Source organism: Corella eumyota, chromosome 2, assembly GCF_963082875.1.
Source record: "Corella eumyota chromosome 2, kaCorEumy4.1, whole genome shotgun sequence".
Taxonomy (NCBI): Eukaryota; Metazoa; Chordata; class Ascidiacea; order Phlebobranchia; family Corellidae; genus Corella; species Corella eumyota.
The window spans coordinates 6,599,627-6,625,942 of NC_137491.1; the positions used below are offsets into that span (position 1 = coordinate 6,599,627).

Below are 26,316 nucleotides of genomic sequence, written 5' to 3' on the forward strand. Positions count from 1 at the left end.
CTGATTTGTTTACAAATTACTTAACTTTACATTCAGGAATCAAATATTTCACCATCTACGTACGTTTTCTGATAGAAACAAAATGTAAGTAACTGATGGGGACATAAATATGTAACCTCCTAAACCCCAATTGAAATGTTTAATATTTGGAGTTAAAATGTTTTGTACAAACTGACACATAATTTTTAATTTGATTGTCTGTCTGACTGTTTTATTTTATTTAAATATATTTCAGGGCCTTTTCTTTTGTAACAAAAGTTGGCATTTTGGGCGGCGTAATTTATATTACAACCAAGAATGGTATTTGGGGAGACAATTCTGACCAAGGAGTCAAAGCCTTTCAACAGATTTACAAAAAAAATATTGAGGATAAACTTCCAGAAGGAACGAGTCTAACTGGGTACATTCCAAAGGTAAGCGGTGTAATTACTACAAATATATTTATCATTAAATATATTGTGTATTTTTTTTACAAAAATAATCTACTTTTAGGAAATGAGAATAATTCCCAAAGATTTTGATGCAACGCAAACTTGGAATCAAGGGGTTTCAAAATCGTTCGACTTTTTAGTTTCAGTGCCAAATAAATGCACTAATTTAACATCTAAAATTTCTAAAGCAATTTTACCTGACAAATAATTGTTTATTTGTTTTCCTTTTTTGCCAGTGTCTTATGTTCAATATTGTGTATTATGAAATAAATTAGAAATATTAAATTAAACCTTCCTATTATGTTACCTCTTATTTTTAAAAGGAATATTTTATCGAGAATTGCTTAGGTTAAGCTGGAAAAATATTTATTGTTCACTCTGTATTTTGTTGTTGATTAAATAGCTCCAAAATCAAAACAATATAATGGATTTTTTTAATTTTTACTACACTGTCAACAAACAGGCAGATAATGAATATAAACTGAATACAAAAACCCAAAGTGCAACTCTTTATAATAACTATAAATAATTAAGATGCTGGAACTAAAATCTAGATAATCAGACTTAAAAAAATTGTCAAAAATTTTGAATTACCTCAACAACAAAAATTTTGCCTAAATACAAATTTCGAATCTTTTTTTGTGCATTTATCTTTTAAATTAATATTTAAATTTAAAACAGTCATTAATTAGACAATGAAATTTAGTAATAAACATGAAAAAATTAACAGTATTTGTTTGTTCGTTTTAACAATAATTGCAGATATATATATAAACTATTAGTTTGAATTACTTTAAAAAAATTACTAACACTGGGCTTTTCGTATTGCTCTCAATCAAAATCAAGTTACATATTTTAAATCATGTATACCACAAACACAGGCACGATATGTTGATATTGCTATAAAATTGACAGTAGATAAGTGTGGCACTTGACGTTAAGATTTATATGTTGATGGAAGAAGAAATTAGTTGCTATAGTAATGCCCTGATAGGAAGTTCGTTGGTCAACTTGACAATACTACTGTCCATATTCTCTTTTACACAATATTAAAAAAGAATATCTAGAATTTCTGAAAAAACTAAAAATAATTTTCTAATTAAATGCATGAAATATGATTTTTTAAACTTAAAGCATGGTTAAACTTACCACTTAAAACAGGGACTTTTTGCCAGGCTTTAAGCTTTTCTTTTGTTTTTTTAATTGCTTATCGGCAAATTTCTTTTCCTTTTCATATTTAAGTTTTAACTCCTTGATTTTTCGCTTCATATTATTTTTCTCGGTTTTATCAGAAATTCCCATTTCCTGCAAAAAAAATGACATCATAAGATATCATTTATTAATTGAAAAAATAAATAAATAAAAACTTACCTTAAATTTTTCATTATCGATTGTCAAAACTATGGCCCCGTCAATTTTGTGAACCAAAAACAATTGAACGTAGTTATCTAAGTTGACAGATTTTAACCAATCAGCTACATCTTCTGTAGACCATGACAATAAGTTTAAGTAATTGCCTTGAATTGCCTCCCTTCTATCAGCTGAACCCTAGTTAAAAATGTTCAAAATTAAAAAATATATATATTTAACAAAACTGTTTTTATTTGTAAATATATTTTTTTGAAACTAAAAATGTTAAAACAAAAAAAGTTTATATAGCCAGTTTTAAAAACAAAATATAACACACATGCAGTTAATAAAACACCAAAATGTCCAATGCTTTTATTGCATGCATGTGAAGTAAATAAAATATTAAATAATATAAAACAACTTCAATATATATATATTTAAAAAAATAAAAATGAATAAATTTTGAAATACAAAATCATAAAAAAAGGTAGAGTATATACTTTAAAAATGCCAAGAAACATTTAAAGAAAAACATTTTCTGTAAAGTGCCCTTAAAACTAAAACTTAAAAACATATATTTTTATATTTTCTGTACAAAATTACCTCTGATGAAATAGCTGATACTGTGGATGCTGAAGACTGGGGTCGATTAGAACCATGTGGTTTGGGTTGAAGTGAATGATCACCACTCTCCTTTAACATTATCATGCATTAGTACAATCATGCAATGTGCAAACAACAAAATGATGAAATAATAATATATTCCAATTTTTAAACCATTTTTAATACACAATTGTATGTTAAAATGTTATTCAAGGGTTGACAAAAATGTAAGAACATTTATGATGACATCAGCAAAATGCATAAATAATATAACGTTATTATAAATATTCCAATAATATAAGTTAGTAAATTATTAAATTCTTTGGTTAGTTGGCAAGGCAAAAGTATGAACAAAATAAATAACAAATTAGTTCAAAAACTTACATTTACTGCCCTTCTAAGTTTCACAGCCAAACTCGGTGAATCTTTACTGGGAGTAATTGTAATGTTGGTTTGAGGATTTCTAGATGGAGTGCTTGTATTCGAGCCCAGTTCGATTGATCTCTTGTTTAATGGACTTCCGTGCAGGTGTTCAATATCAATGTCACCTCTGTCTTCAAATGTCTGTTCACTCTGTATTTTAAGTACATTAAATTTAAAAAATACATCAAGATAAATAATATTAAATATTAGTTTTCATTTTTGTACTGAAACAAAAAAATTGTATCTAATTTTTTGGCAGAAAGATTCTATGTAACTTTTGTGACTTTTGTAAATATGTGCAACACCCACAACTAAAGCTAAAGACTCAAAGACTAAAAATAGTCTAAAAAAACTTGAAAACTATTGCTTTGAGATAACTAAATACTTACATCAGTCTGTGAGCTTCTTTTATTATACCTAGGCCCCTTTAACATTGCTCTATACTTTAAAGCAGTGTTGTCGAGGGTGCTTTCTTGTGTGTTCTGTACATTATGATTGTTCTCATGCTGCACAAATTAAATTTGTTAGGGCTAATATAATAAACCATTTTCTTCTAAAATATTACTTAAACTAACAAAAATTCTTAAAAAGCTTAAATTCATTACAAACAATTTTTAACTTATTTTAATAAAAGTTTAATAAATTGCGACAATAAAAACATAAAGGTATATTAAATATACAGTCTGCTATAAGTTAAAAAAACTTATACTCTAACTTTATAATTAACAAATAAGACTTACCCCAGACCGCTTTGGTGAATTAGCATTACTTTCTTCCACCCTAGAATCTAACATATCATCCAAACTTGCAATTAATTTGTCAAATGATTGACGAACTGTTGGTTTTAAAGCTCCATCATTTACAACCGTTCCTGATGTTATATCAGAATTACTTGGAGACCCTATGCAAATGTATTAAAATTATTTTAAAAGAATAAATCAACAAAAAAATTTACAATATTTAAAAATTTGCTTTGGTTAAAAAAACTTACTTAAATACAAATATTTTATACCTTAAATAAACATACATTTTTAAGTTTAAATATATAAAATTAATATAAAATTTGTTAGGTATAGCTACCTTCATCAACAATGTTTGGAAAGAATTTGGAAGGTTGAGTTCTAGTTTGAGGAGCATCAACTGTTCTTGTGCTGTTGTTTCTGTTCACATTTCTTTTCTCAAAGTCATTCACATCTTCTAGACTTTTTTCTAGTTCATTTATCTGGTAAAGGAAAATAAAAATAAATTCAAAAAAATTTGTTTTAACTTTTTTATTTAAAAAATAAATAAAATAATTAAAAAATATTTAGTGACAAAAACTTATCAAGTTTACCTTGTTTTTAAGAGTTAAAATTTCCAACTCATGCACTTTTTCCATGGTTGAAATTTGCATCTTGTAATTATTTTCCCTTTTCAGAAACTCTCCCTCTCTTATAATTATAACAAAATTAATTTTAAATAAATGTTATTTTGTAATAGTAAACCGATTCAAATTATAAAAATATATTCTTGAAATTTGACCAACCTTTGCTGGAATTCCTTTATTAGTTTTTTAGCCTTGTTATACTTTTTATCAAGCAATGTGACTTGTGATTTAGCTTCATCAAGTTCCAACTTAGTTTGTTGAAGGTTGTTGTCAGTTTCTATTGATCTAAGATTTTGCTCTTCAAGCTATCAAAAAAATAAAATGATTAATAAAATACAATAAACTAAAGTAAATATTTAGTTTTTTACTACCATAGATTTAGTTAAACAATATTAAAAGAGCAAAACCATAATTAAAGCATTGCTCAAATAAGTTTTTTTACTAACTTTATTTCTCACCTGTGTTTTAAGTTTTTGTATTTCTGATTCAGTTGCCTGCTGACGTAAGTAAAGTTCCCTGACCTTTGAACCTTGACCTTCGTTTGCCATTAAAATTTGACCCTCATCATCGGGAAGGTCAAACAACTAAAACAGTTAGATTATATTAAAAAATATATTTACAAAAAAAAAAGTAAAAAGATGGTTTTTATTTTTTATTCAACTTACCTCAACGTGGGATAAATTTTGTTCATTTTCAGCTTCTTCTTTACTCTTACCCTCATCCATAACTTCATCATCCTAAATACATAAACATTAAAATAAATTAATCCAAATGTTAACCTAACTTACACATGTTTAGTGCTAGTATATTATTCTTACATGAATGCATTTTTAAAGACAAACGCTACCACTAATGTACATGAAAAGTTACATAAAAAAAATTTCAAAACAATAAATCCAACTTACATTACCAAAATATTTAAAAACATTTAAAAAAAACAACTTTTATTACAAACAACCTAAAGTAAATCACATAGAAGATTTAATAACAACTCATGCATACATACACTAGACATCAGTGGGGTTAATTAAATTTTTAACTCATTAGACGCAAAATAAAGTTTAATTTATCATAACACAGTAAGCTCAAACCAGTATTAATAATGTTAGAAGCATACAAAATGACAATGCTTTATATTAATTAGGTATTAGTATTTTTATTACATACTTGCAACTGAAACCAAACGTAAAAGCACTTCAAACTTTCTAGTTTGCTATTTTTTTTAAAAACATGTTACCTGAGAGATTCTGATTTGCATAAATTGGAAGAAAATAATATTTTCATTTTGATTTCAAAAAACATAAGAATTGTGCAACTACAGAGATTTGCTTTGCAAAAGCGTAACAATTTTATTTTACCTTTACAAAAATATTAAACAAATACATATAACATAGGAACTACTAAAACTACTGTTACAAATAAAACAATTTTCTACTTATTGACTCGATTTTTTTCAAACATAGAAATTCTAGATTTTACATTTCCTCTTTGTAACTTTAATAAACTGTTATGTCTTTGTACCTTAACATTATTTTTAATTGATATTAAAGGTTCATAGATGTCCTTAATATTTGTAAAATTTTCTTTTTTAGATGAATATTCATTGGAAGTGCTGGAGTCTTTGATATTTCTTATTTCATGGCCATTTAAAGCCTCATTTAGAGTACAACAAATAGGTGAATATTTTCTCTCAATAATAGGGTTTAAATCAAGTTCTGTTACATGTATTGCAGGGCTTTGGGAATTTTCAAAAATGTTGTCTCTTTTTTGCCTTTGCTTTTTGATTAGTAGTTTTGAAACTTGTATAAGATTTTTAATGTTTCTGTCCCGACCGTAAACTTCATGCATGAAAGAGCAAGCAAATAGTTCCTTTGCAAAAGAAATAGAGTTTTAAACAATATATTTTCACCAGGTTATATTAATCAAATAGATAGAAGTTAAGTTAGAAAAAAAAAGATTTTTAAGAGCATTCTTTTGTTTGTAAATACAAAGCTTTGTAAATAGAAAAAAAAATTGTTTGAAGTAGATTATTTTTGTGATTTTTGGCATAGACATTTCGCTTTTGGTTAGTAGCACTGCAGACAAATCTAATACAAACCTTTTTTATTTGACCTCTCTCCCTACATTTGCCTTCTTCTAATACTCTTCCCTCAAAACCATTGTTACTAAAATTCATTTTCATTCTCAGACCTTCTTCGGAATTATTTCTTTCTCCTACATTTTTATCATTTGAAGCAATTAACCCATCATCAAGATAAGCACTATTTTGGCTTCTTAGCTTCATGAATTCAACGCTATCTTGTCTCCTCATTTGACTTCCATGCAAAACATTATGCTGCATGTTGTTGCTGTTTTCTCTACCAGTGGTTTGTTGATGTTGATTAATGTGTTGATGTTGATGAGTATGTTGATGTTGTTGCTGTTGAGCACTAACTCTGTGTCGATTATTTGATTGTTGCTAAGGTAGAATAGTTAAAAATAAACACAAACGCAAATCAAAATTACCTTCATTTAAATTTAACATTAAATTTATATTTGTTATACCAAAACAATAAATTTAAAGAAAAACCTGCATTACATAATATTACAACCTAATCTTTAAAAATCAACTAAGTCATATAAAAAAATGTAAATTAACTTTTTTTAAATAGGCTAAATCTTAATTTTACTTACAACCTCTAAAGACATTAGTTTTACTTAGCAAAAACAATATTACTATAAAAATATTTATATTACCACAAAAACTCGGTATTACCTAAAAAAAATCTCTTGCTTTTAAAAATGTTGCCTACTGAGTGCCACGACATAAACCACCTAGTTTAATATCACATTACACACTTTTGCTTCTTCTCAAATATTAAAACCACCCACTTCAAACCTTTTTAAACTCTATAGTTACTTTAATAGGAAATAAACACCATTAGACGGGAAGTCAAAATCTAACCCATAACAAGTTTGGGTTATTTATATCATGTACAAACTGTTAGGTGACAAATAATTGTAACAAGTGATGTATTATGTTTATATTAAATTAAAATTACCTAAAACAATTGTTTTGTATTCACTTAATTATCTCTTCTAACAAAATCTAGGTTGCTACAAAACTATTAAAACCTTATTTTAACCTAGAAAACTTTTGCAACAACTTAAAAACAAGTACAGTTATCAAGTTGCTAAGAGAGGTGATCTCTTTTGCTTGTAGCAATTTCAATTCTCAACTACGTAAGCAGCTTATCTTACCACAGTTACAAGAAAAATAGATATGAGAAAAGAACATTAATATTGAATTACAGGGTCAGGATTTAAATTAAACCCCATTTAGATACACTCAACTATCCTTTTACTTTGTTAAAATAAATTCTAAATATTTCTTTAAACTGCTTTAAAAAAAATCAGAACAAAAACCAGCCATTTAGAATTTGTTAAAAAATTTTAAACTAAACTAAAATTTAACTCAATAATGATATAGTGTAGACCAAAAATAAACTTTCTTATCGCACGAATCCTACAAGCTTATCATCATAAATCACAATTTAACTTTACAACTTAAGTTAGGTTAAAACAAAATTATTTTTCAACTTAAACACATACTTATAAAGTGTTTATACCAGTACCGATACCAATAATTACTAGCACATTAATCATCATTTATTACCTGACAGTAGGTCTTTTAAATTTTGTAATTAAACCCGTTTGTAATCAGGTGAAAAAACAATTTATATACATTTTTAGAAAAAGTTATACTAAAAATAAACATTCTGAAGTTTTAAAAAATGTTGTAAATTAATTTTTTGTTTATACTGATAATACACATTTAATTATATTAAACAACCTATTCAACCAAGTATTGATATTTATATGTAATTTGTATAGAAATAAATTTACCCGCTGTTCAGTTTCACCCCATGATGAATTGTCATTACTTTGTGTCTCATTCTCCATCTAAATTTACAGCAAAATTCAATCAAGTCAATGAAAAAAAAAGTGTATAAACAAAAAATTTAATTCTAATATATTTTTTCATCAACTTATAAAAAATTGTTTATTATTTACTTGTGAATCTTGCAGACTTTGCCAATCTAATTTTTCTTGTTCAAGAGATTGTTGTATTAACCTAGCCACCTAACAAACATTTAAATATTTTAAATTAATGAGTATATATTTTAAAATTCTATACTGCTCAGACTCAAATAAAAACAATCCCAAAAAGTCAATAACACTTGTCTAACGTCTACCAATATTTTATAAGACATCCTAGTATTATAATAATCTAACATTATACACTTAAAATCACTATTATCCTCCCCCAAAATCAGTGGGGCAGAAACAACCAGACAACCACTCTTTATTTATTAAATTAGTTAATTTGCATTCAAAAAAACTTAGTAATATTGAACCCTGTGGTTTAAATTACCAAGACTATGATTTTAATAATGTGTATATGTTAATAATTATTATTTAACAACAAAAAATTTAATCATAACTATAATAAATTTTTGATTTTAAATTTGTAAATACCATAAAAGTCAATATTGAAAAAAAAAGTTTTCAAACTTTTTTTAATTTTAGGATAATTTTAAAATTTCACCTCAGAATCCTCAGTTCCATCTTTTTCTCTCCCAATCTTAAATTGGACTAAACCATTTGTGTTTCGTAAAACAGACCCTGCGTATGCTTGAGTGACTCCAACCAATGAGTTTCCATCAACCTCGATAATTTGATCATTCACTTTAATTCTAAAAAAAGATTAATTCAAAAATTTCATTTTGTAAAAAAAATCCAAAAAGCATTATTATGAGTTTAAATATTTTTTTTAAATTTTTGTCAGTTTTGGATAACTTAAATTAAAGCATTTTTAACCTGAAAGATTTGTGGCCGCTAGGTGCTGATAAAGAGCTTGTTTTTAATACAAACCAAATAAGTTTTAAATTAAAGGGTCAAAAATACAAAATAAATTGAATTACCTTCCATCCTGATCCGCAGCGCCACCTGGTGTTATAGTTTTTACAAAAATGCCAAGTTTTTCCAGCCCAGCATCAGCTCCAACCCCCATTCCTATAATACTTAACCCCAAACCCCCAGTACCTAAAAATTTAAACAATACAAAAAATTTTATAATTTTTTATAAAGTATTTTAAGCTCTATTTTACTTTTAAAAATAAACTTTCCAACTTATTTTACCTTTTTGGATCTCCACATCATGGATGTCCATTTGCTCGACTCTTTTCTCCAGTTCATACTCTGCTGATGCAGACACAGGATCCACGTCATCATTGCACCGATCATACTCATCGGTCGAGTAAGTCAAAAACACCTAAAATTAAAAAAAAGGATATTTTTTAATGTTTGGAAACTTAAATCCAAATACGAAAAAGTCGCTTTTATACTAAATCAAGGTTAAATACATCTTTCTATATTTAACAATTTAAGTCCTCATATAAATTAGAATATTGTGTTTTTAGTACCTAGAATTTAAAGTGTCAACCAATATCAACAAATAAAATAAAGCTAAAGACAACAAAAATGTCCTTTAAGAACCATCTAATCTCCACACCTAACATTAACGCATAACATAAACAGACTTTATCTGCGCATATCATAAAACCCTTTGTATCTAAATGGAGGTTAATGCATAGGTTAATACGCCGCAATGTGCGAGACGTTATCGTTATAATTAGTGCCTCTAAAATCACAATAACAAACAAGTAAAGTGAGGTATGGCATTCATGTTACTAAATGTATATGTCAAAAATCAACCATCGATTTAAGAGATTATTCAAGACGGGACAATTATGTTTTTATCATCGCGTGAATCGTCTGCGATTTTAAAACGCCCGCGCAGTAAAGACCATAAAGCGAGTTTTAATTAGCAGCAAATTTGAACTCTGAGAGTAAACATAACCCTAAATTATTCCTATTGTTTAGTAGATGTTAATTACACGCTCAACATGTGAATTGCTTTTAATACGGGTCGTAAATGTGAGTGGTAAATTAACGAACGCCGACCATATGGGCGGAATGATATTAAAATGTCGTTAAAACGCGATACCAATTTCTAAAATTTATTTTAATACGCTAAAGCACAAGGGGCGTTTATATTACATGTTACATCGTGGGTAAACTATCTAATAACATTATTTACTTTTACCATTAGGAATTTATTGTGTCAATAAAATTTTAAATACCGTAATAAACTGCTATTCGAAATTTTTAAAAATGCGTAGGATAAATCAAGCTAAAATTAAAAAAATATAAAAAAGCTTAAAAAATCAGCAATAAAAATTATTATTGGACTGACAAAGATAGGCCTGCGACCGGTTAAAGCCCTTTGCCTAAAAACTACAACACAAAACCACGTGACCGGAAACCAGATGGCGTGGGAAAACGTGACGTCACATCCTATGCAAGGATCTATAAACTGATTTTTGCTAATTACAATGGGGTAGCATCTTTTGTGGAAATTTTAAGAAATATAACTTTTGTTTTAAAAAATTTTAATTGTTTTTTATGAGTTCAAATATTTTTAAAGAAAAGTTTAGGTTCGATTAACCAAGTTCACCAACAGGATAATATTTTACTGAAAAAAAAATACTATGTTATACTTTAGCAACAAAAAATGAATGCTTGCAAAATTTATATAAATTAAATTTACAACTTTTATGCACACAATTTTTTTTCTTCGAAAGTTAATAAATATGTGTCATTTATTTAAAACTAAAAGCCGTACATAGATTTAATTTACATAAATTGAAAAAAACATTTGTATCAATATTGTGGCACTCGCCGGTTTACAGTGGGTAACATTTGTCGCCCGCGAAACAAAGGTAATTGTTACGTGATAGTAGGAAACAATTGATCCCTGGTTGACGTCACAATGCTTTTACCGTCGCGCGCGAGTTCATGTAACGTTCAGGTGAAAACACAGAAACTCAGACATTTAATGGGTAATTTGCTTTTTTAATTTTTTTTAAACTAGTTGCATTAAAAAATGTATATAAATCAAATTCAATAATACATATATTAAAAAGTATAACAAACCTATTAAATTTAAAAAAATCTAAAGACAAATTCAACAAAAACAAATTTTTACTCATTTTTTATGCAAATAAAAGGGGGCCAAAATGTAATCCAAAACTAATTTAAGTGGTGTCGCTTCCTGATAACCAATGCCAGAGCATTGTCAACATTTCAATTAAAGGTTTCACTTGATTGGCCCTTAATTGAATTAATTTTAATACCAAATTTGCTAAACTTGGCATTAATAGATTCCATTTATCTCATGTTTATGTAGAATTTAAAAACATTACAAAACCAAAAAATAGAAAAAAAAGGTTGACCAGAAAAATGTACAGAGATAATTAACAGTGCAATAAAATACAGTAATTAATTAGGGCAGAGCGCACTTATAAACGCCCCAGTAGAAAAACGAATGGTCATCAAGAGTTCTAAATCGCTTGTTACGACTTTGACGGGACAAGTGTTTATTTTACGAGATAACGACGCCTTAAATAAATAAACCTATATAATATTGCGACAACTGAAAACCGGTTTTGCAAAGGCAACAAATCTTAATATTTGACAAGGTTACATAACCATATATGGCAACAGCTAAGGTGTAGTATAATATGTAATCAACGGCTATTGGGTTTCATTTGGCTATACAAAAGTTATTGCTCTATTATTTAAAAAACGTACCAAAAAATTTATAAAAATATAACTTAAAATAAATCCACCCGTTATAAATCAAAACAAAGAGGCCATTTAAATGACACTTAAAGATCATTATACTGTCAAATATTATCTAAAAAAAGTAGATCAAATATATTAAATTTTTCCAAAAAATGCGCAATGTTGTAAATTTTAACATTAAAAATGGTAATGTTGTACGGTACATTACCCCGTTGAGTAATATCTTTATTATTGTGTAAGCAAAACAATGGCAAAATTGAACAATAAAACAGGATTTATTATATTATTTACCCAGAATAACGGAAATAATAGAGATCATAAAAACTAAACTTTTGACCCATAAATAAAAAGAAAATTGCTCGCCATAATAAATAAAAAATTACTGAATCGAGGTTTTAGTAGATAACAATATTACTACGAACTTCTTAAATACACTTTAAAAATGCAAATCCACAAAACCTTATGTTACCAAGCATTGCATTTAAAAAAATCCCTAATACTTTAATACTTCGTGGTGTCTAGCAAGCCACGGTTTATAAGGAGGTATAGAGTAGCGCAAATACGATCTCAAGTATACTTACCCGCGAATATTAAACATCATACCAAAAATCCCAAGTACTATGGACTACAAATTGTTAGAGGGGAATTTGTATTTTACAGATAAGCTTTAAGATAATCTAAAACAACAAATTTAACACAAGTTTTCCATGATGTCAAAAAGGAAATATAATTTGTAATATTAAACAACGTTATTTAACCCAATTAATTTTTTACCTAAAAAAAACACATTGTAAAATAATGAAGTTAAACAGGTTTTCTTGTTAAGGGTTGTTTAGTGTTGTTAGCTACATTTTTAAAATGTCAAAAATAAAAGTTATTTAAAATGACATTTGCGTAGTCTAGATGAAGATCAAAAGATATGCGCGAATATATTATAACTCAATCGGCTATGAAACAATTTTAAAATGATTGGGTAAATAATTTACTAAATTACAAAACTACCAAAACGATTTGAACAGGCGCTATCGCAATTCGTGTTTGTCTAAGGCAATCAAAAAATAATATTTGGCCAAATCGTACATGGCTGACGTCATGGGCAGAATTTTTGTGCAACACGTGATTTAAAATTGAATATTAATGATTCACAAAAGTTTAAAATGTCAAAAAATTATAAAATGAATTCAGGGTAGTTCACTTAACGAATCTGACGTGACAAGGCTGATTTAATAAACTTTACATCAACTCAAATGTCAGAAAAACAATAAGAAAATTAAAAACTAAATTTCAAATTATTCTAAAATCGAAACAAACGCTTTTTGTACACAAACCAAAAAATTTAAATTTAATTCTATTTAATTATAAGTTAGGGCGGAATAGGTAAAACAAATATTATATTTAGATTGAAAAGCGTGGGCGAATTTGTTTAAAAATATCGTTTCGGAATCGTGGGTTAATGTAGGTAGGCATTAAAAGGCTGTATATATAATTCCGTAACAACAATGTAAATTTAGTAGGCTATTTTGTAACGGGCACACCTCACTTAAAATTAACACAAAACCTTCAAAATATAGTCGTAAAATATCATTAAAAATCAAAACCTTTTTTTTAAATAAAACAGAATTTTCGTTTAAAAAATAACAAAGAAAATGAAACCACTACGAAATCGAAAAACTGTTAAATTTAGAAATGTTTGTGAAAGACTAAGTAATAAATAGAATATTAACAATTATTGAGTGATTTTAAACCGCAAGAACTTGTTAACACTTTAAAAACAAACTTTCAGTTTCCAGTAACTAAGGAGTTTACTTAAACACAAATCTGTACAAAAACCACAAACTTGAGAGTAAAAACGACAACGCGAGAAACGCGATTTAACACAATAACCACTTTCTACTCAAACACATATTCAGTAAGTCTTATTTTTATTATGAATAGAGTAAATGTTTGGAGTATTTTTGAACGTAATTTCGAATGGGCGCACAACGATTTGTGTATTTTTCTGAATTTAAGTTGCCAATACATTAGGTCTGAAAACCCATTAAGGAAAGCCTTCTTAAATAAAAAATTTCAATAGAAAAGCGTCGTGATTAGAAAACAAAAACTTCCATTGAAAATGCATACAATATGAAACAAGCCACACAGCCTTTCCGGAAATGACGTAACGAACATAAGGCCGCGTATTGTAACACTGATTTAAACAAGATAAATATGATTCGTTATATAACGAAAAACGAAACCATTCGTAATAATTAAAAGATCTTAAACTGTAGTTAGAAATATGATTTCTAAATCAAACGAATTTCATTAAATTGTTACTCTGTAAAGAAAATTAGTAAAAAATTCAATATCTCTAGGGACAATACTTAAATATCATATACAAAAAGTGAAATAAAAGCTAAAACAATATTATTTTCTTAAACATGTTATTAAGTTTTTTTATTTAATTCTCCAGGGCACCAATAATCCATCTTTCAAAAACAAAATTGTAATGTGTTGTTAACCCAATATTGAAATAAATTTCAAACATTAAAATGATAGAAGTATAATATTTTAAAGCATTTAAAAAGTTTAATTACAAAAACATGAGAACTTTAATATGACTTTACTTATTTTATCAAAATCAAAATTCCTAAAAAATTCAACAAATTAATAAACTTCAATTTATACACAACTTTTAAAGATAACTATCTCACATTCATTTTAAGGGTTATAAGCCAAGTATCTTTATCGTATCAATACTATTATATATAAGAGGTATTCATGGTGTTAGTGTTAAGTAAACATTGATCTTCACATTAGCTTAGTGTTCACTATTCAAATATCCATTTGGTATTATTTAACTCTACTGTAAGTGTCTTGATATAAAAACTTTTATAATACTGTAACGTGCTTTTTTGAGTTTAATATCACGTTTAGCAATTCATAGCTAGTAATTCTCCTTGTTATAACCTACTATGTAAAATAAAATTTAAAATAAAATTATAACAAATAATTTCCGAAAAGTATTATAGAAAACTTACAGACACAATAATGACATCAATAAATCTTTTCAAACAGGAAATACATACAGTTTAACCAAATCTTTTGCAATTTATTTTAAGTTAATTTAAGCGTAAAACCTTTTAAAACCCGAGTCAAGCTCATGTTGAAAGAAAAGACCAAAATATGATAAATTGTTTTCAAAAATTTCTGCTCAAAGTATATATCTTTTTTACATAAAAGCATAGCTTAAAAATCGTTTTAAACAATGTTCTTTATCTAAGTATTTCAATAAGGTAAATAAACTTTTTATTGGCAATTATATCATGCCACACAATTATTAAATATAAGGCTTAGGTTGTAGTGTAAGAAATGATAGTCTAACCACATTATACCTATGATTAACGAAGCACAAAATGATTCAAATCTTTTACCACATAATCCACTAAAACCGGTTAATCTTAAAATTAATTTACCATCATGTAATTAAATTTATGCAATAACAACACTTTCTTTGTTAATTACAATTTTTTAAAAAACAAAATGTAGCTACAGAGAAAAAATAAAAAAGTTTACTTACTGCAATGGGTTTGCTGCTAAAGTTAACTTTTGAGTGAGGGTGATAATGAGAACTATCTTCAATAATCTCTGTCGAAGCATCAGGAAGACCAGCTATCTCGTAATAATACAATCCCTTGGCATCGGTTAGTATTTTGGATTGGGAATCTAAAATTTTATAAGAAAATTTTTCATTTATTTTATTTTTATTAAATTTTTTTGCTAGCTTATTCTACATTTTAAAACTTTTATATGGGATATGTTTTTGAAGGATGAGGAGAAGTTACAATATGCTAGAATTACAAAATTTTACCTTGATTATCCATGTCGGACATAGAGGAGACAGCAGAATCCTCGTTTCTTTGGGAACTCTTCTCTGTTGATTCAGTTTCTAAATCTTTAATGTCTTGATCCTCGTACCTTCTCGAATCTTGCTCCTCTTCTTCATCCTCTTGATGTTGGTGGTCATCTTCATCAACGGCTCCATTAATCTAATTTATAATAATTTGCAAACTTTAATTTGCTAGATCCCTCTTACAAAAACCGTTTAAATTAAATTGTGCTTTTTTTGTCATTTATTTAAAAAAATATAAAATAAACTTAAATACAAAAATTAAATATACAGGGTAGAAATAAAATGTGCATTTGTACTTACATTATAACTTGTTGGACCTGAATCTTGAGATTCCTGGTCACTGTCAGATGCGGTCTCTTGTGAATAATATCCATTTACATTCGGTGAGTGTATTTCAGAAGATACATTAATTGAACTATCCCTTTGAGAGACTTTGTTGTCTTCGTCCACTGACGAATCAGTAGCTTGGTCATGATTAACAGCCATCAGATTGTCCCGTCTTGATTCCTCCTCATTTTGGGTTTTGTTCTGCATTCCAAGGGCCTTAAATATGCTGGTCGTCAAGGGTGATTGTTGAGAAATATTTGATTTTTCCAAGAACGAATCGGATTCATACGACAGTCCAGCACTAGTTTTTCTTTCTACCTCGTCTTTTTTTATGGGAACTGTATCTGCATGTGACTTTGGGGTTTGGTAGTGTCCACTTTCAATAAGCTTTTGTCCAGATACTAAATCTGGAATCTCAGGTGAAGGTTCATCAGGAATATCTGAGCTACTTGTTGAGGATAAATAAGTTCGGTGCCCATCACTAGAATTGCCAGGAAGAGAACCTTGATCAGTTGATGATGGTATTCTTTCAGATTTAGATTCAAATTGCATAAGCCGATCAGACACACTTGACTTCGTAAGGCCATTTTGAGTGCTATCTTTTGATTGGATACTGCTGGAACTTGTGAAACTTGCACCTGAGCTACTTCGTTGCCTTGCTGTTGGTGAAGTAACGACGGAAGTATTTGTTTTTGGGACATGACTTGCAATGGTGAATTTCTCGGTCACTAATGAAGACAACCCCCCAGGTGATACCCCAGAGTCCAAATCAAGAGTTTGTGATGCGAGCGAATTAGCTGGAGGCCTCACCCCTGATAGAGGGACAGATTGGGGCGTTCGCCCTGCAGTATATGGCGAAATAAACACAGAGTCAGATTCGGGAGTTTTATTGTTCTTTGAGCCTTTAAGGTGATCAGGTGTTTTCAGATCACCAGATCCAAGATCATATTGTTTTGATGAAGATATATCAGTATCTAATTCTAGTTTCTTATCTCCAGTTATTGCTTCAATGTACTTATTGATATACACAGAGCCTGATGGAGTATCTGTTTCTAATAATACCATTGAGTTGGGTCTCTGTTGTTTTCCCATGGATAGAGCAGGGGTTGGAGGTCTTCTAAATGAGTTGGGAGGAGCGGATTTTGTTGGACTACCAGGTTTATTTCTACTTCTATAACGACTTGATTCACTTCGATCTGTTGACTTGGATCGTTTCTCAAAATTCGAAATAATATCACTGATGTTTCGATGAGTTTTTTCTAACAAACAAGTGCAAATCATAAACATGCAATATTACAAAACTATAATTTTAGTGATTTTTAATATTTTCATTAGTATTACTATTAACACATTAACTTGCAATCTGCTATGCTAATTTACTTTTGATTACACATACACTATTAACCAATTAGAGGATATAAAACAGACTATTTCACTAACCTTTGCCTTCTTCAAATGCTGGTGTGTTTCTTTTAACAACATTTCTTCCCCTGCTACCTTTTTGTTGTGTTATCGTAACAACTTCCCTATCTGTAGAGGGAGATCTGATGGACGAATCAACTGAACAACCTACACATTTTTTTAAAAAAATTTAAAATTTAAAATTTTTATGCATTTCTTAACATTTCCAAATTCAGAAATCATTAATTCAAAAATCAAAAAAAAAAATAATTCCACCTATTTACTATCGTTTGTACAATTGCATTATAGTAGTACATTTAAAATTAGAAAATACCTCGGTTAATTCTTTGTTGTTGTTTTGCTTTTGATGTTCGATTTCTCCCTCTGGTTTCATGCTTGGGTGAATTGTCAGTACTTGCTCGTGCACTTTCCGATGATTGGTTATCACCTGAATGAAATAAAAACAATTTTTACCTTTCTGCATTTATTTCAAAAACAAGTACATATATTTTAATTATAATTTAAGCTTTTATAAAGTTAATGAAGTAAAAAATAATTGGGCATAATATTTATCACATAAACACTAAACACATGAAATCTATGTTCAACTATCAAATGTTATATATTAAACAATCTAGTACTGAATGTTACCAGGAACCCTAAACACTAGTAAACAACTTTTATTTTAAAACTTATTAAGCTGATTAATAAATGCAACTACTACAAACTAATTTTTCAATTAAATTTTATTATTATACAGATCTGCGAATTCTAACTTAAATCTACAAACCTGTTTCGTCATTAGCCCATGACGAAAATGAGGAAGTGTGGGTTGGACTTTGTTGGCTGTTAAAAGGAGGTGAAGAGACAGGTCCCGATGCTTTCCGATGAACTGTTGGGGGTGGGTATTTTACTGGGGTCGACTCCAGTGATTCAAACACCTAAAAAAATCTCTTGTTTTTTAAAAAGGTAAATATCCACAACCCATTATATTTTTAAAACCTTTTTTTATGGTGTAGTTAATTTAAACTTTCAATTTACCTTTTTAGCTGTTGAAAATTTTTCTCTCCTCAAATGAATATCAGAACTTCCATTACTTTGAAGGTTCGCCATCCTAGCATTTAACTCACTGTGATCTAAAAACTTACTTCTAATTCTTGAGACATGAGAGCCAAACTCATCACTGTTTAAATAAAAAAAATCTATTAATGATTAAACCAATTTTTAGTATTTGGTAAAGGAAAAATAAAAAAAACTGTCATTGCCTGATTTCTAAAATGACTGAGTCTTGATTTATTAGGACGATATTAAAAAAATAAGACTTTTAAAACTGGTCACTGACTTTGGCCTAAACAAATTTACACCAACGTAATCTAAGACAATGTTTTTACAGTGGTTTTAGTTGAGCAGGCTATGCCGTCTGAAACAGGAAGGATATAAATTACAAACTGTGTTATTTACAAATGAATCACACTACTTCAGGCTGTCTTTAGGGAGAAAATGATGTGATTGTTGGTGAATAAAATTTAGTTATAAATACACAATAAAATTGCAAGGCAACTTTTTTTTAAAGCATAGTTTATTTCATAAATATATCAACCTACAAAAAGGCTACATGTAAAAAACTTTTATTTATATAAAAACTTTTCAAACAAATTACTAAAGCCGTGATTTATATAAAAAAAATCAGGTACAGTTTGATATGACACTGTTTAGAATTAGTCAAATAAATATAAAACCCTTTTTCTTTCTACAAATGTCATATTATATATAAAACCTGTGCTCCTTACCTACTTGTTAATTCAAAAAAATTGTTTAACAAACTAGTTTATAATGTTTAATACAAAAAAAAAACTTTTAATAAATCAAGTTAAACTTTCTAAATTTTATTTAGAATTTATTACATTTAGCTGGTCATCTAAACTTTTACACTGACGACATAACTTTAACCTTAACATAATAATAAGCACAGTGGTAACATTAATTACAAGTTAACACTTTAACAATTTACCACTCCCTGCCTATACATAATCATTACAATGTAAGAACCACAATCTAATCATTACACACTAAACCAGACTAAATGAATTTCAAAGCGTAACTATTTGTTTTAGTAAAAAAGAAAAAGGGGGAAGTAATAAATCATTAAGTTTCTGCTTTGCTCTTTTTATTTCCTTGATTGTATATACAGTGTGCTGGCCTGACATTTGCAGAGCAATAAAAATAAACAACCGAAAGTGGATTTCTGGATAATGTTTACACAAGGCAAATACACAAAAAATTTCCTAAAGTTATTTGCTTTAAAGATTTACAAAGTTTTTAAGTTAAAAAAAATCAATATCAATAAAAGAAAAAATACAGTAGGCCTGAACCTTATGTAGCTTATCATTTTACCTGGCATTATTAGCTAAATAAAGTGCTAAGTTTATACACAAACTTTAAGTAAAAAATTAATAAACGCCTTTATTGGACAAACCCTAATCTTATAAAAGCTAAAAACAAATCACATTACTATTAAACCAAGGATAATATGTGCCATTTATTTAAAAACTTAAAATAATAATAATAAATAGATTTAAAATAAGTAAACAAACACCTACTCGTCATTTATATTAACTCCAATTTCCTTAACAAGGCTTTCCTGGAGTGCACTAAACCTTCGAGAACATTTTGTTCTGTGAGTTGGTGAGGTCAAGACAGCAGAAGCCATTTTATTTTTCCTTAAATCGTAGATCCAATTTGTTTATTTAAAAATGCAACAAAAATATATTTACATTTAAACACCAAAAAAAAATCTGCACTTCTTTTATACTACACACCACAGTGATCTTTTAGGTTTTGAATTATCTGCAAAAACAATAGCAAAAAACGAAGTTAATATTTTACACAGCACAAAATTAAAGTGTTATTAAGTTTGTCAGGTTTAGTTTTGTGCTATTCGTTTTTGTTACTTTTTCGTTTAGGCAATAAACGTAATTTAAATACCGTTTGTGCGAAAATTGAAAAACAGCCCCTTTTAACTGTTCAACCTGCAATTATGTATTTTTGTAGTGAATTATTATGCGTTACAAACAAATAAAATTTATAAACTAACTTCGCCTGCAAGCTGCAACCGTCTTGCCGTTTCATAAAAACCCTGCTGTTAAAATATAATTTGCAACCTTAAACTGTTACTATATAAGTGGCCTTGCTGTTCAAGTAATAAGCAAAGTTTGTTAACCCCATTTTAAATAAAAGTAAACAAACCCACGAAAAATTCGCAAGTTTATCGGCTACGATTTAAAAAAATTAAGTAGACGGGAAACTGACAACCACTGACCTGTAGCGCCAACTTACGGTCTTTCGCAATTTCAATAAAATCGGTTTTAGGTCTACATTTTGATGAGCTTAATGCAATCAAACATCAAGCAACAATTTGAAAAACGATAACACATATTTCTAATACATTCACATTCTTTTATTCTCTGGTTAAAATGATAAAATAAATAAAGTATTTACAAACTAAACAAACAATTTATATGACATTATGATAAAGAAATACACATAAAATAAAAAATACAGGGCAGGTAAAATAACAAAATTATAACTGCATAAAAATTTTAAATATAGTGTTACAATTTTATACACAGAAACAAAAATATATCTTGTTAAAGAGAATATATAGTGAGGTAATCGTTACTTTTAGCTGCTTAGATATATGTTGATACAACTTTTAATAAACATTCACCGAATTCAGCTTCGATTTTTTTTGTTTTTCACATGCAAAATATATTACCAACAAAACAACAGCAATAAAAATGCTAATAAATGTCAAAAAATACAAAACTAAATCAAAAACATTTAGATTTAAATTGTTCAGAGAAAACGATAAAGATGTTGGTCGATTCGTTTTCTTTTCTTTATTAGAACTTGGTTTATCAACACTTTTACCAGCGTAATCTACATTAAAAATAATTAATTCAAGTTGTTTTATAATTTTTGTTCAAGACAATAATTTAATAAAATTTTTGAATTAAAATTAATAAACTAACCTAAAGGTAAAATTAATAAACTAACCTAAAGCAGCTAAATTGATTGTGTTACCACTATCCCTTAGTTCTGATATCTTAATAGGACCAGAAGCAAGTTGAATTGTATTCTCATTTCTGTTATTATCAATGGTTCTTCTTTTTTTGCGGTTACATACCTAAAAAAAATTTCGGAATTTGTTATTACAATTTTTAATTCCATCCATTACCTCTATTTTAAACTTGTTTATACAAATAACTTTTAATTTTTTGTTTAACATTAAGTAAATTTAAGTGATGTATAAAGTTAATGTGTACGAACATTAGATGGGCAGCCAAATATATTAGGATTACAAGCAGTAACATCACAAAACACGTAGGTCAACTCTGGTAATTCGAAAAACAATCTCGAAGCGTCCACTGTAAATCTAGACATGCTACTTTGTCCGTCCTCTACAACAGTAACTTCAGCCCCTTGACCATTTCCACATTGCACTAAATCTGTTCTATTGACACTGTTTGGGTCAGGTGATGGAGTTGCCCAGCATAAATCAAGCTGAACAAAATATTATTTTGTGATATGGTACTTTCCAACAAAATTTTTTTTTTAATATATTAATTGTAATATGATGTAACAAAATATTTTTTTGTAATTCTTGTTTTTGTAAAGTATAAATTAACTGTACTTTATTAATTACTGACCCTAAGAACAAGTGAAACAGCTTGAACTTCCACTTTAAAGTAAACAGTATCACCAAACATATAGGTTGGAACGTTTGGTGATGTAAGTGGATTATAAGATAAATCTGTCAATAAAAAGGTCACCGTTATATTGCCATTTTGCTCCATTGATGCATTGAACGATCTAAAAATAAATTTATTTGTTAAGTTATTCTCCTGTTTAGAAGAACTATAGTATGTGCTAAATTTTAACTATTTAAAAATTTAAATAATTAGGTATAATGTAAGACCAAGGTGTACTTATATAATACTTTCACACAAATTAGTATATTTTTCTAGTGTTGTTTTACATAATAAAATCTGTTAAATGTTGCATATTTTTTATAAAATTTCCATTATAAATAAATAAAAAAAATATATTTGAACAAAGTAATTCATATTTATATAAATTTTTTATAAACTTGTTGTTATCCTTTAAATAAAATATTCAATTGTTGATCTTATTAATCAGTAATGCTAGAAAAGATAACTTACCTAATAAATCCTGCATGACTTTCATCACTTGTAATAGTGTAGTTATCTGTATATTCACAATTAAACTGTAGCAATGGAAATCGCTCACGATAAATGGTTAATTGTAAACTTCCAGGATCTCGTGGAATTATTAAGGCATCAAAATAATATGTTACAACACCATTTTCCTAAAAAATATAATTATTTAAATAAATCCAACTCATGTGACCTTAATAATAGCATTTATAAATTGATTTTTTTTCCATAAATTCTTAAATGTCAATTTAATGATTTAGCTAGTACTCTTTTTCCCCCATTGGAACAAGCATTGGGTGGTGCACTCAGTACAAAATCCTGATTTTCCGAATCAAAAACAAAATCACAACCAGATATTGGAAACTCTTCACTATCAACTATAAATATATTTTGAAATCCCAGCTCAGGCACCAAAGATTGAGCATAGTCAATATTTACTCTATAAAAATTATTACTGTGTATATAAAACAGATATTAATTTCAGAATTATTTAATAAAAATTGATAAAATATTTTGTTAAAACAAACTTCCAGTTTATTAGCTAAAACAACTTATGTACATAGCTAAAAAATCCTTACCTAATGGTCACATTTACTTCACCACACTCCAAGGTTGTATTGTTTGCTAAAAAAATCAACTTTTTTAATTTTAGCATTTTAACATAAAATCAAATCTTAAATCCAATAAAAAGATTGTTACCTATATAAATAGCATTCAGAGTTGGGGAGAAACCTTTATTGACGCCATGATATTGAGGAACACCTTCATTAACTCCACCTAATGCGTACAACAAAAATGCATCATCCAAAGTTACATTTTCTCTGAATCTGCAAGTTAAAGTGGTACCAACTAAAGACACTTCTTCAAAATCCTAAAAAAGAATGATTATTTTTTTTTGTTTATATCTTTATCCTCGATGTGGGAAAGTCGAATGTGCGACTTGAACATAGTGTAACATTGGTTACTCCGACCCAGTATCGAATTCGCTTGTGGCAGTTTGGGATATTATAGCTTATAATTGCCCAATAATTATATTGCTGGTGCTGGCTCAGCAGGAGTTTATACCATTTATAGCTTACTCAAGGGCGCTACAGCATGAGATAAGTGAGGATTAAACCCACAACCTTATGTGTGGTGTAGCAAGTGTTCTTACCACTACACCACGCTGCCGGTATTATTACCGATTAAATAATAATCAACTATATTTAAAGAATACGCAAGCTTTTTATATTCAAGGTACGAATTAACGTTTAAAAAACGATTCGCTAAAAATGAGGTCGCATTTTTAGAGCAATTATTAGGTTCAAGTTATAATCTTTTATTAGGTTCAAGTTATAATCGTTTTTTGTAACACTTGACGAGTTGCGTGGCATTTTTAAAATGTAACGTATTGTTAAACAATCGTTAAAAATATTTCGCACAAAAAACGAAACATTTTTGATTACTTTAAAGCTGTGTTATATATTTAAAAAATTGCGCAACAACTAAACGAACTCAGGAGCAAAATTTACGCATTGCCAAACATGGAAAGGTATTGTTATTAAATGCCCTATAGTAACCTACATTTACGCAGGATTATGTTGATGTAATTAAATTAGTCTAAACCGGTTTAAAATAGATCGTAAAAATACACAAATACACACGAAGTTTTATTATTGCCTTAACCTTTTTTGGTTGATTCGCTTTTTCTAATATATTTGTAAAAACGATTCGCTAATTTTAAAAAACGATTCGCTTTTAGCGAATAGCGACTCGTTATTTCGTTCCCTGATATTGTTTAAAAACAGACCTACTACTTTAATAATATAGCCCATATAAATTTGCATGTAGTAAAAAAATAATAATTTGTAGCCTCCATCAGTTAAAAAACATTGGTTCATTTAAACCAGTGGTCGGCAACCACCAGGCCGCGGCTCGGTGCCGGTCCGTGAACAGTACGTAACCAGGCCGTATTTTTTTCCAGGTTAAATGCTTAGAAACAGAAATGTTTTTTCTTTTTGATTTGTAAGCTTATTTAGTCGAAGAAACATTTAAAAATGTTTGTTATCGATTCGATGAAGGAACAAATTGCTTTAAACTTTTTTGCGCGTCTTGAAACATCATTCTTAGCTAAACTGATTGATTTCTTTCACCCAAAAATGCAAAAAAAATTGTTTTTTTTAAAGGCTGGTTGGCGAAAAAGATTCTAGTTTTAAATCGGTCCGCAGTGCAAAAAAGGTTGCCGACCTCTGATTTAAACGAAATCATAAAACTTTTGACAAACAAACTATTTAAAATTTACAATTTCCGTTAATGGAGGAAGACTTCTTCCTGTTGCAAAGCCAGTTGAAACAGTATTTGCACTCATATCTGATGGATTAACCACACAAATGTAAAGTAGTGAATCTTGCTAAAAAAATTAACCAATTTATTTGCAAAATATTGTAGTTCTAAAAAAAAAACAATTTGTAAGTTAAGCCAAAAGGTGATCAGCATAATTTACAAGATAGCCTACAATTTTTGCCTCTGTTTGATATCTCAATCTGTAATAAAACTTAAAAAAGTTTATATTAAAAAAAGTTCAATATAACTTTTTTTTGAAAAAAAAACAAGTATTAGTATCTTAACATTAATTACCATCATTTGATCAAGTGATAGTCCCATTCCTAAATATTGAAATGCGCCGGTGTCAAAGTTTTCTGCTGTTAATAAAAACTCGACTTCTCTCTCATCCAGATTCGTCCATTGTATTCTTATATCTGTACCAGATGGCTCAAATACACCATCACACTGCCAACAATTAAAAACACGTTTCAAAGAATATATAAATAGGGGACTTCCCAGTTTTAATAAAATCTTTTACATCAGTTATCCTCACCGTAGAAAAACATTTTTATTATATAGTTAATTTTTTTAGATTTTTATTTGTAAAATACTTTAATTAAAATTTCTTTACCCATTTTTAAAAAATATTTCTTTTTATACTTACATTAGAAAGCTTCAGTAAACATAGCACTGTTATGAAAATTTCTATTAATAGTTTCATACTTAGTACCCTCGTCTAAAAAGTCAAGCAATTACCTATTATACAAACAAATATTTTTAAGCTACAAAATTATTAAATACAATTTTGCTGCCGTAACATTGCTTTTTTCAATTTAATTTTTTAAATTGATTAACCGAAATAAAAAAACACAAACTTTATTCGCACTTCTAAATATAAAACATACTGAAACACCAGGCAATAACAGAACTGATGAATAAATAATATAAAGATATACTACAGGAAACGAATCGATATTCTATGTTAATCACTCCTATTGTATTAATTCTGTTTGTTTGGATCAAAACATAAAGTATCGATAAAACCATTAATAAAAATACCACCTCCAAACAACCCAACAACTTAAGGCACAAACACTAAAATATTAATAACAAAAAATGCGTTTTATAATACATCTGCGAATCAGTGTCGTTTATATATTTTGGCATTATCAAAGCTGGATAATTTTTTTTTAGAATCGAAATAGTTAATTTTTAAATTAATCGTTTAATATCGAGTCAAATATTTAAGATCTTAAGTTTGATAAACTAAAACATAAAAAGGTTTTTTAAAAG

At 28.2% G+C, this 26,316-nt stretch overlaps 2 protein-coding genes across 2 annotated transcripts; one reads left to right on the forward strand and one right to left on the reverse strand.

The window, feature by feature from the left end:
- Window positions 1–6: 6 nt before the first annotated feature.
- Window positions 7–1,120, forward strand: LOC145741925 (uncharacterized). The gene is made up of 3 exons (XM_082559622.1): window positions 7–84; window positions 236–413; window positions 493–1,120. Coding segments are annotated over exons 1-3 (327 nt in total). The 5' UTR covers window positions 7–82; the 3' UTR covers window positions 640–1,120.
- On the reverse strand, window positions 838–20,320 carry LOC145741924 (uncharacterized). The gene is made up of 27 exons (XM_082559621.1): window positions 20,083–20,320; window positions 18,524–18,665; window positions 18,273–18,423; window positions 17,817–17,930; window positions 17,522–17,650; window positions 16,055–17,340; window positions 15,713–15,890; window positions 15,422–15,567; window positions 9,355–9,487; window positions 9,138–9,258; window positions 8,762–8,909; window positions 8,227–8,295; window positions 8,059–8,115; window positions 6,272–6,631; window positions 5,695–6,042; window positions 4,839–4,910; window positions 4,632–4,757; window positions 4,333–4,478; window positions 4,141–4,237; window positions 3,888–4,029; window positions 3,548–3,708; window positions 3,197–3,313; window positions 2,769–2,957; window positions 2,385–2,474; window positions 1,803–1,979; window positions 1,581–1,736; window positions 838–1,512 (listed from the first exon to the last, which is right to left on the reverse strand). Exons 1-26 carry the CDS (start codon window positions 20,190–20,192, stop codon window positions 1,584–1,586), a joined length of 4,962 nt encoding a protein of 1,653 aa, XP_082415747.1. The 5' UTR covers window positions 20,193–20,320; the 3' UTR covers window positions 838–1,512; window positions 1,581–1,583.
- Window positions 20,321–26,316: the final 5,996 nt, after the last annotated feature.

What these genes read in the sequence shown, in the direction of transcription:
- LOC145741925 (XM_082559622.1), top strand. An exon ending in TAACTGGGTACATTCCAAAG is followed by an intron (nt 414 to 492) that starts GTAAGCGGTGTA and finishes ATCTACTTTTAG; the next exon opens with GAAATGAGAATAATTCCCAA.
- LOC145741924 (XM_082559621.1), bottom strand. Translation starts at nt 20,192, where the DNA reads ATGGCTTCTGCTGTCTTGACCTCACCAACTCACAGAACAAAATGTTCT. An exon ending in AATTTTCAACAGCTAAAAAG is followed by an intron (nt 18,424 to 18,523) that starts GTAAATTGAAAG and finishes AGATTTTTTTAG; the next exon opens with GTGTTTGAATCACTGGAGTC. An exon ending in AAAATTTATCCCACGTTGAG is followed by an intron (nt 4,758 to 4,838) that starts GTAAGTTGAATA and finishes TAACTGTTTTAG; the next exon opens with TTGTTTGACCTTCCCGATGA.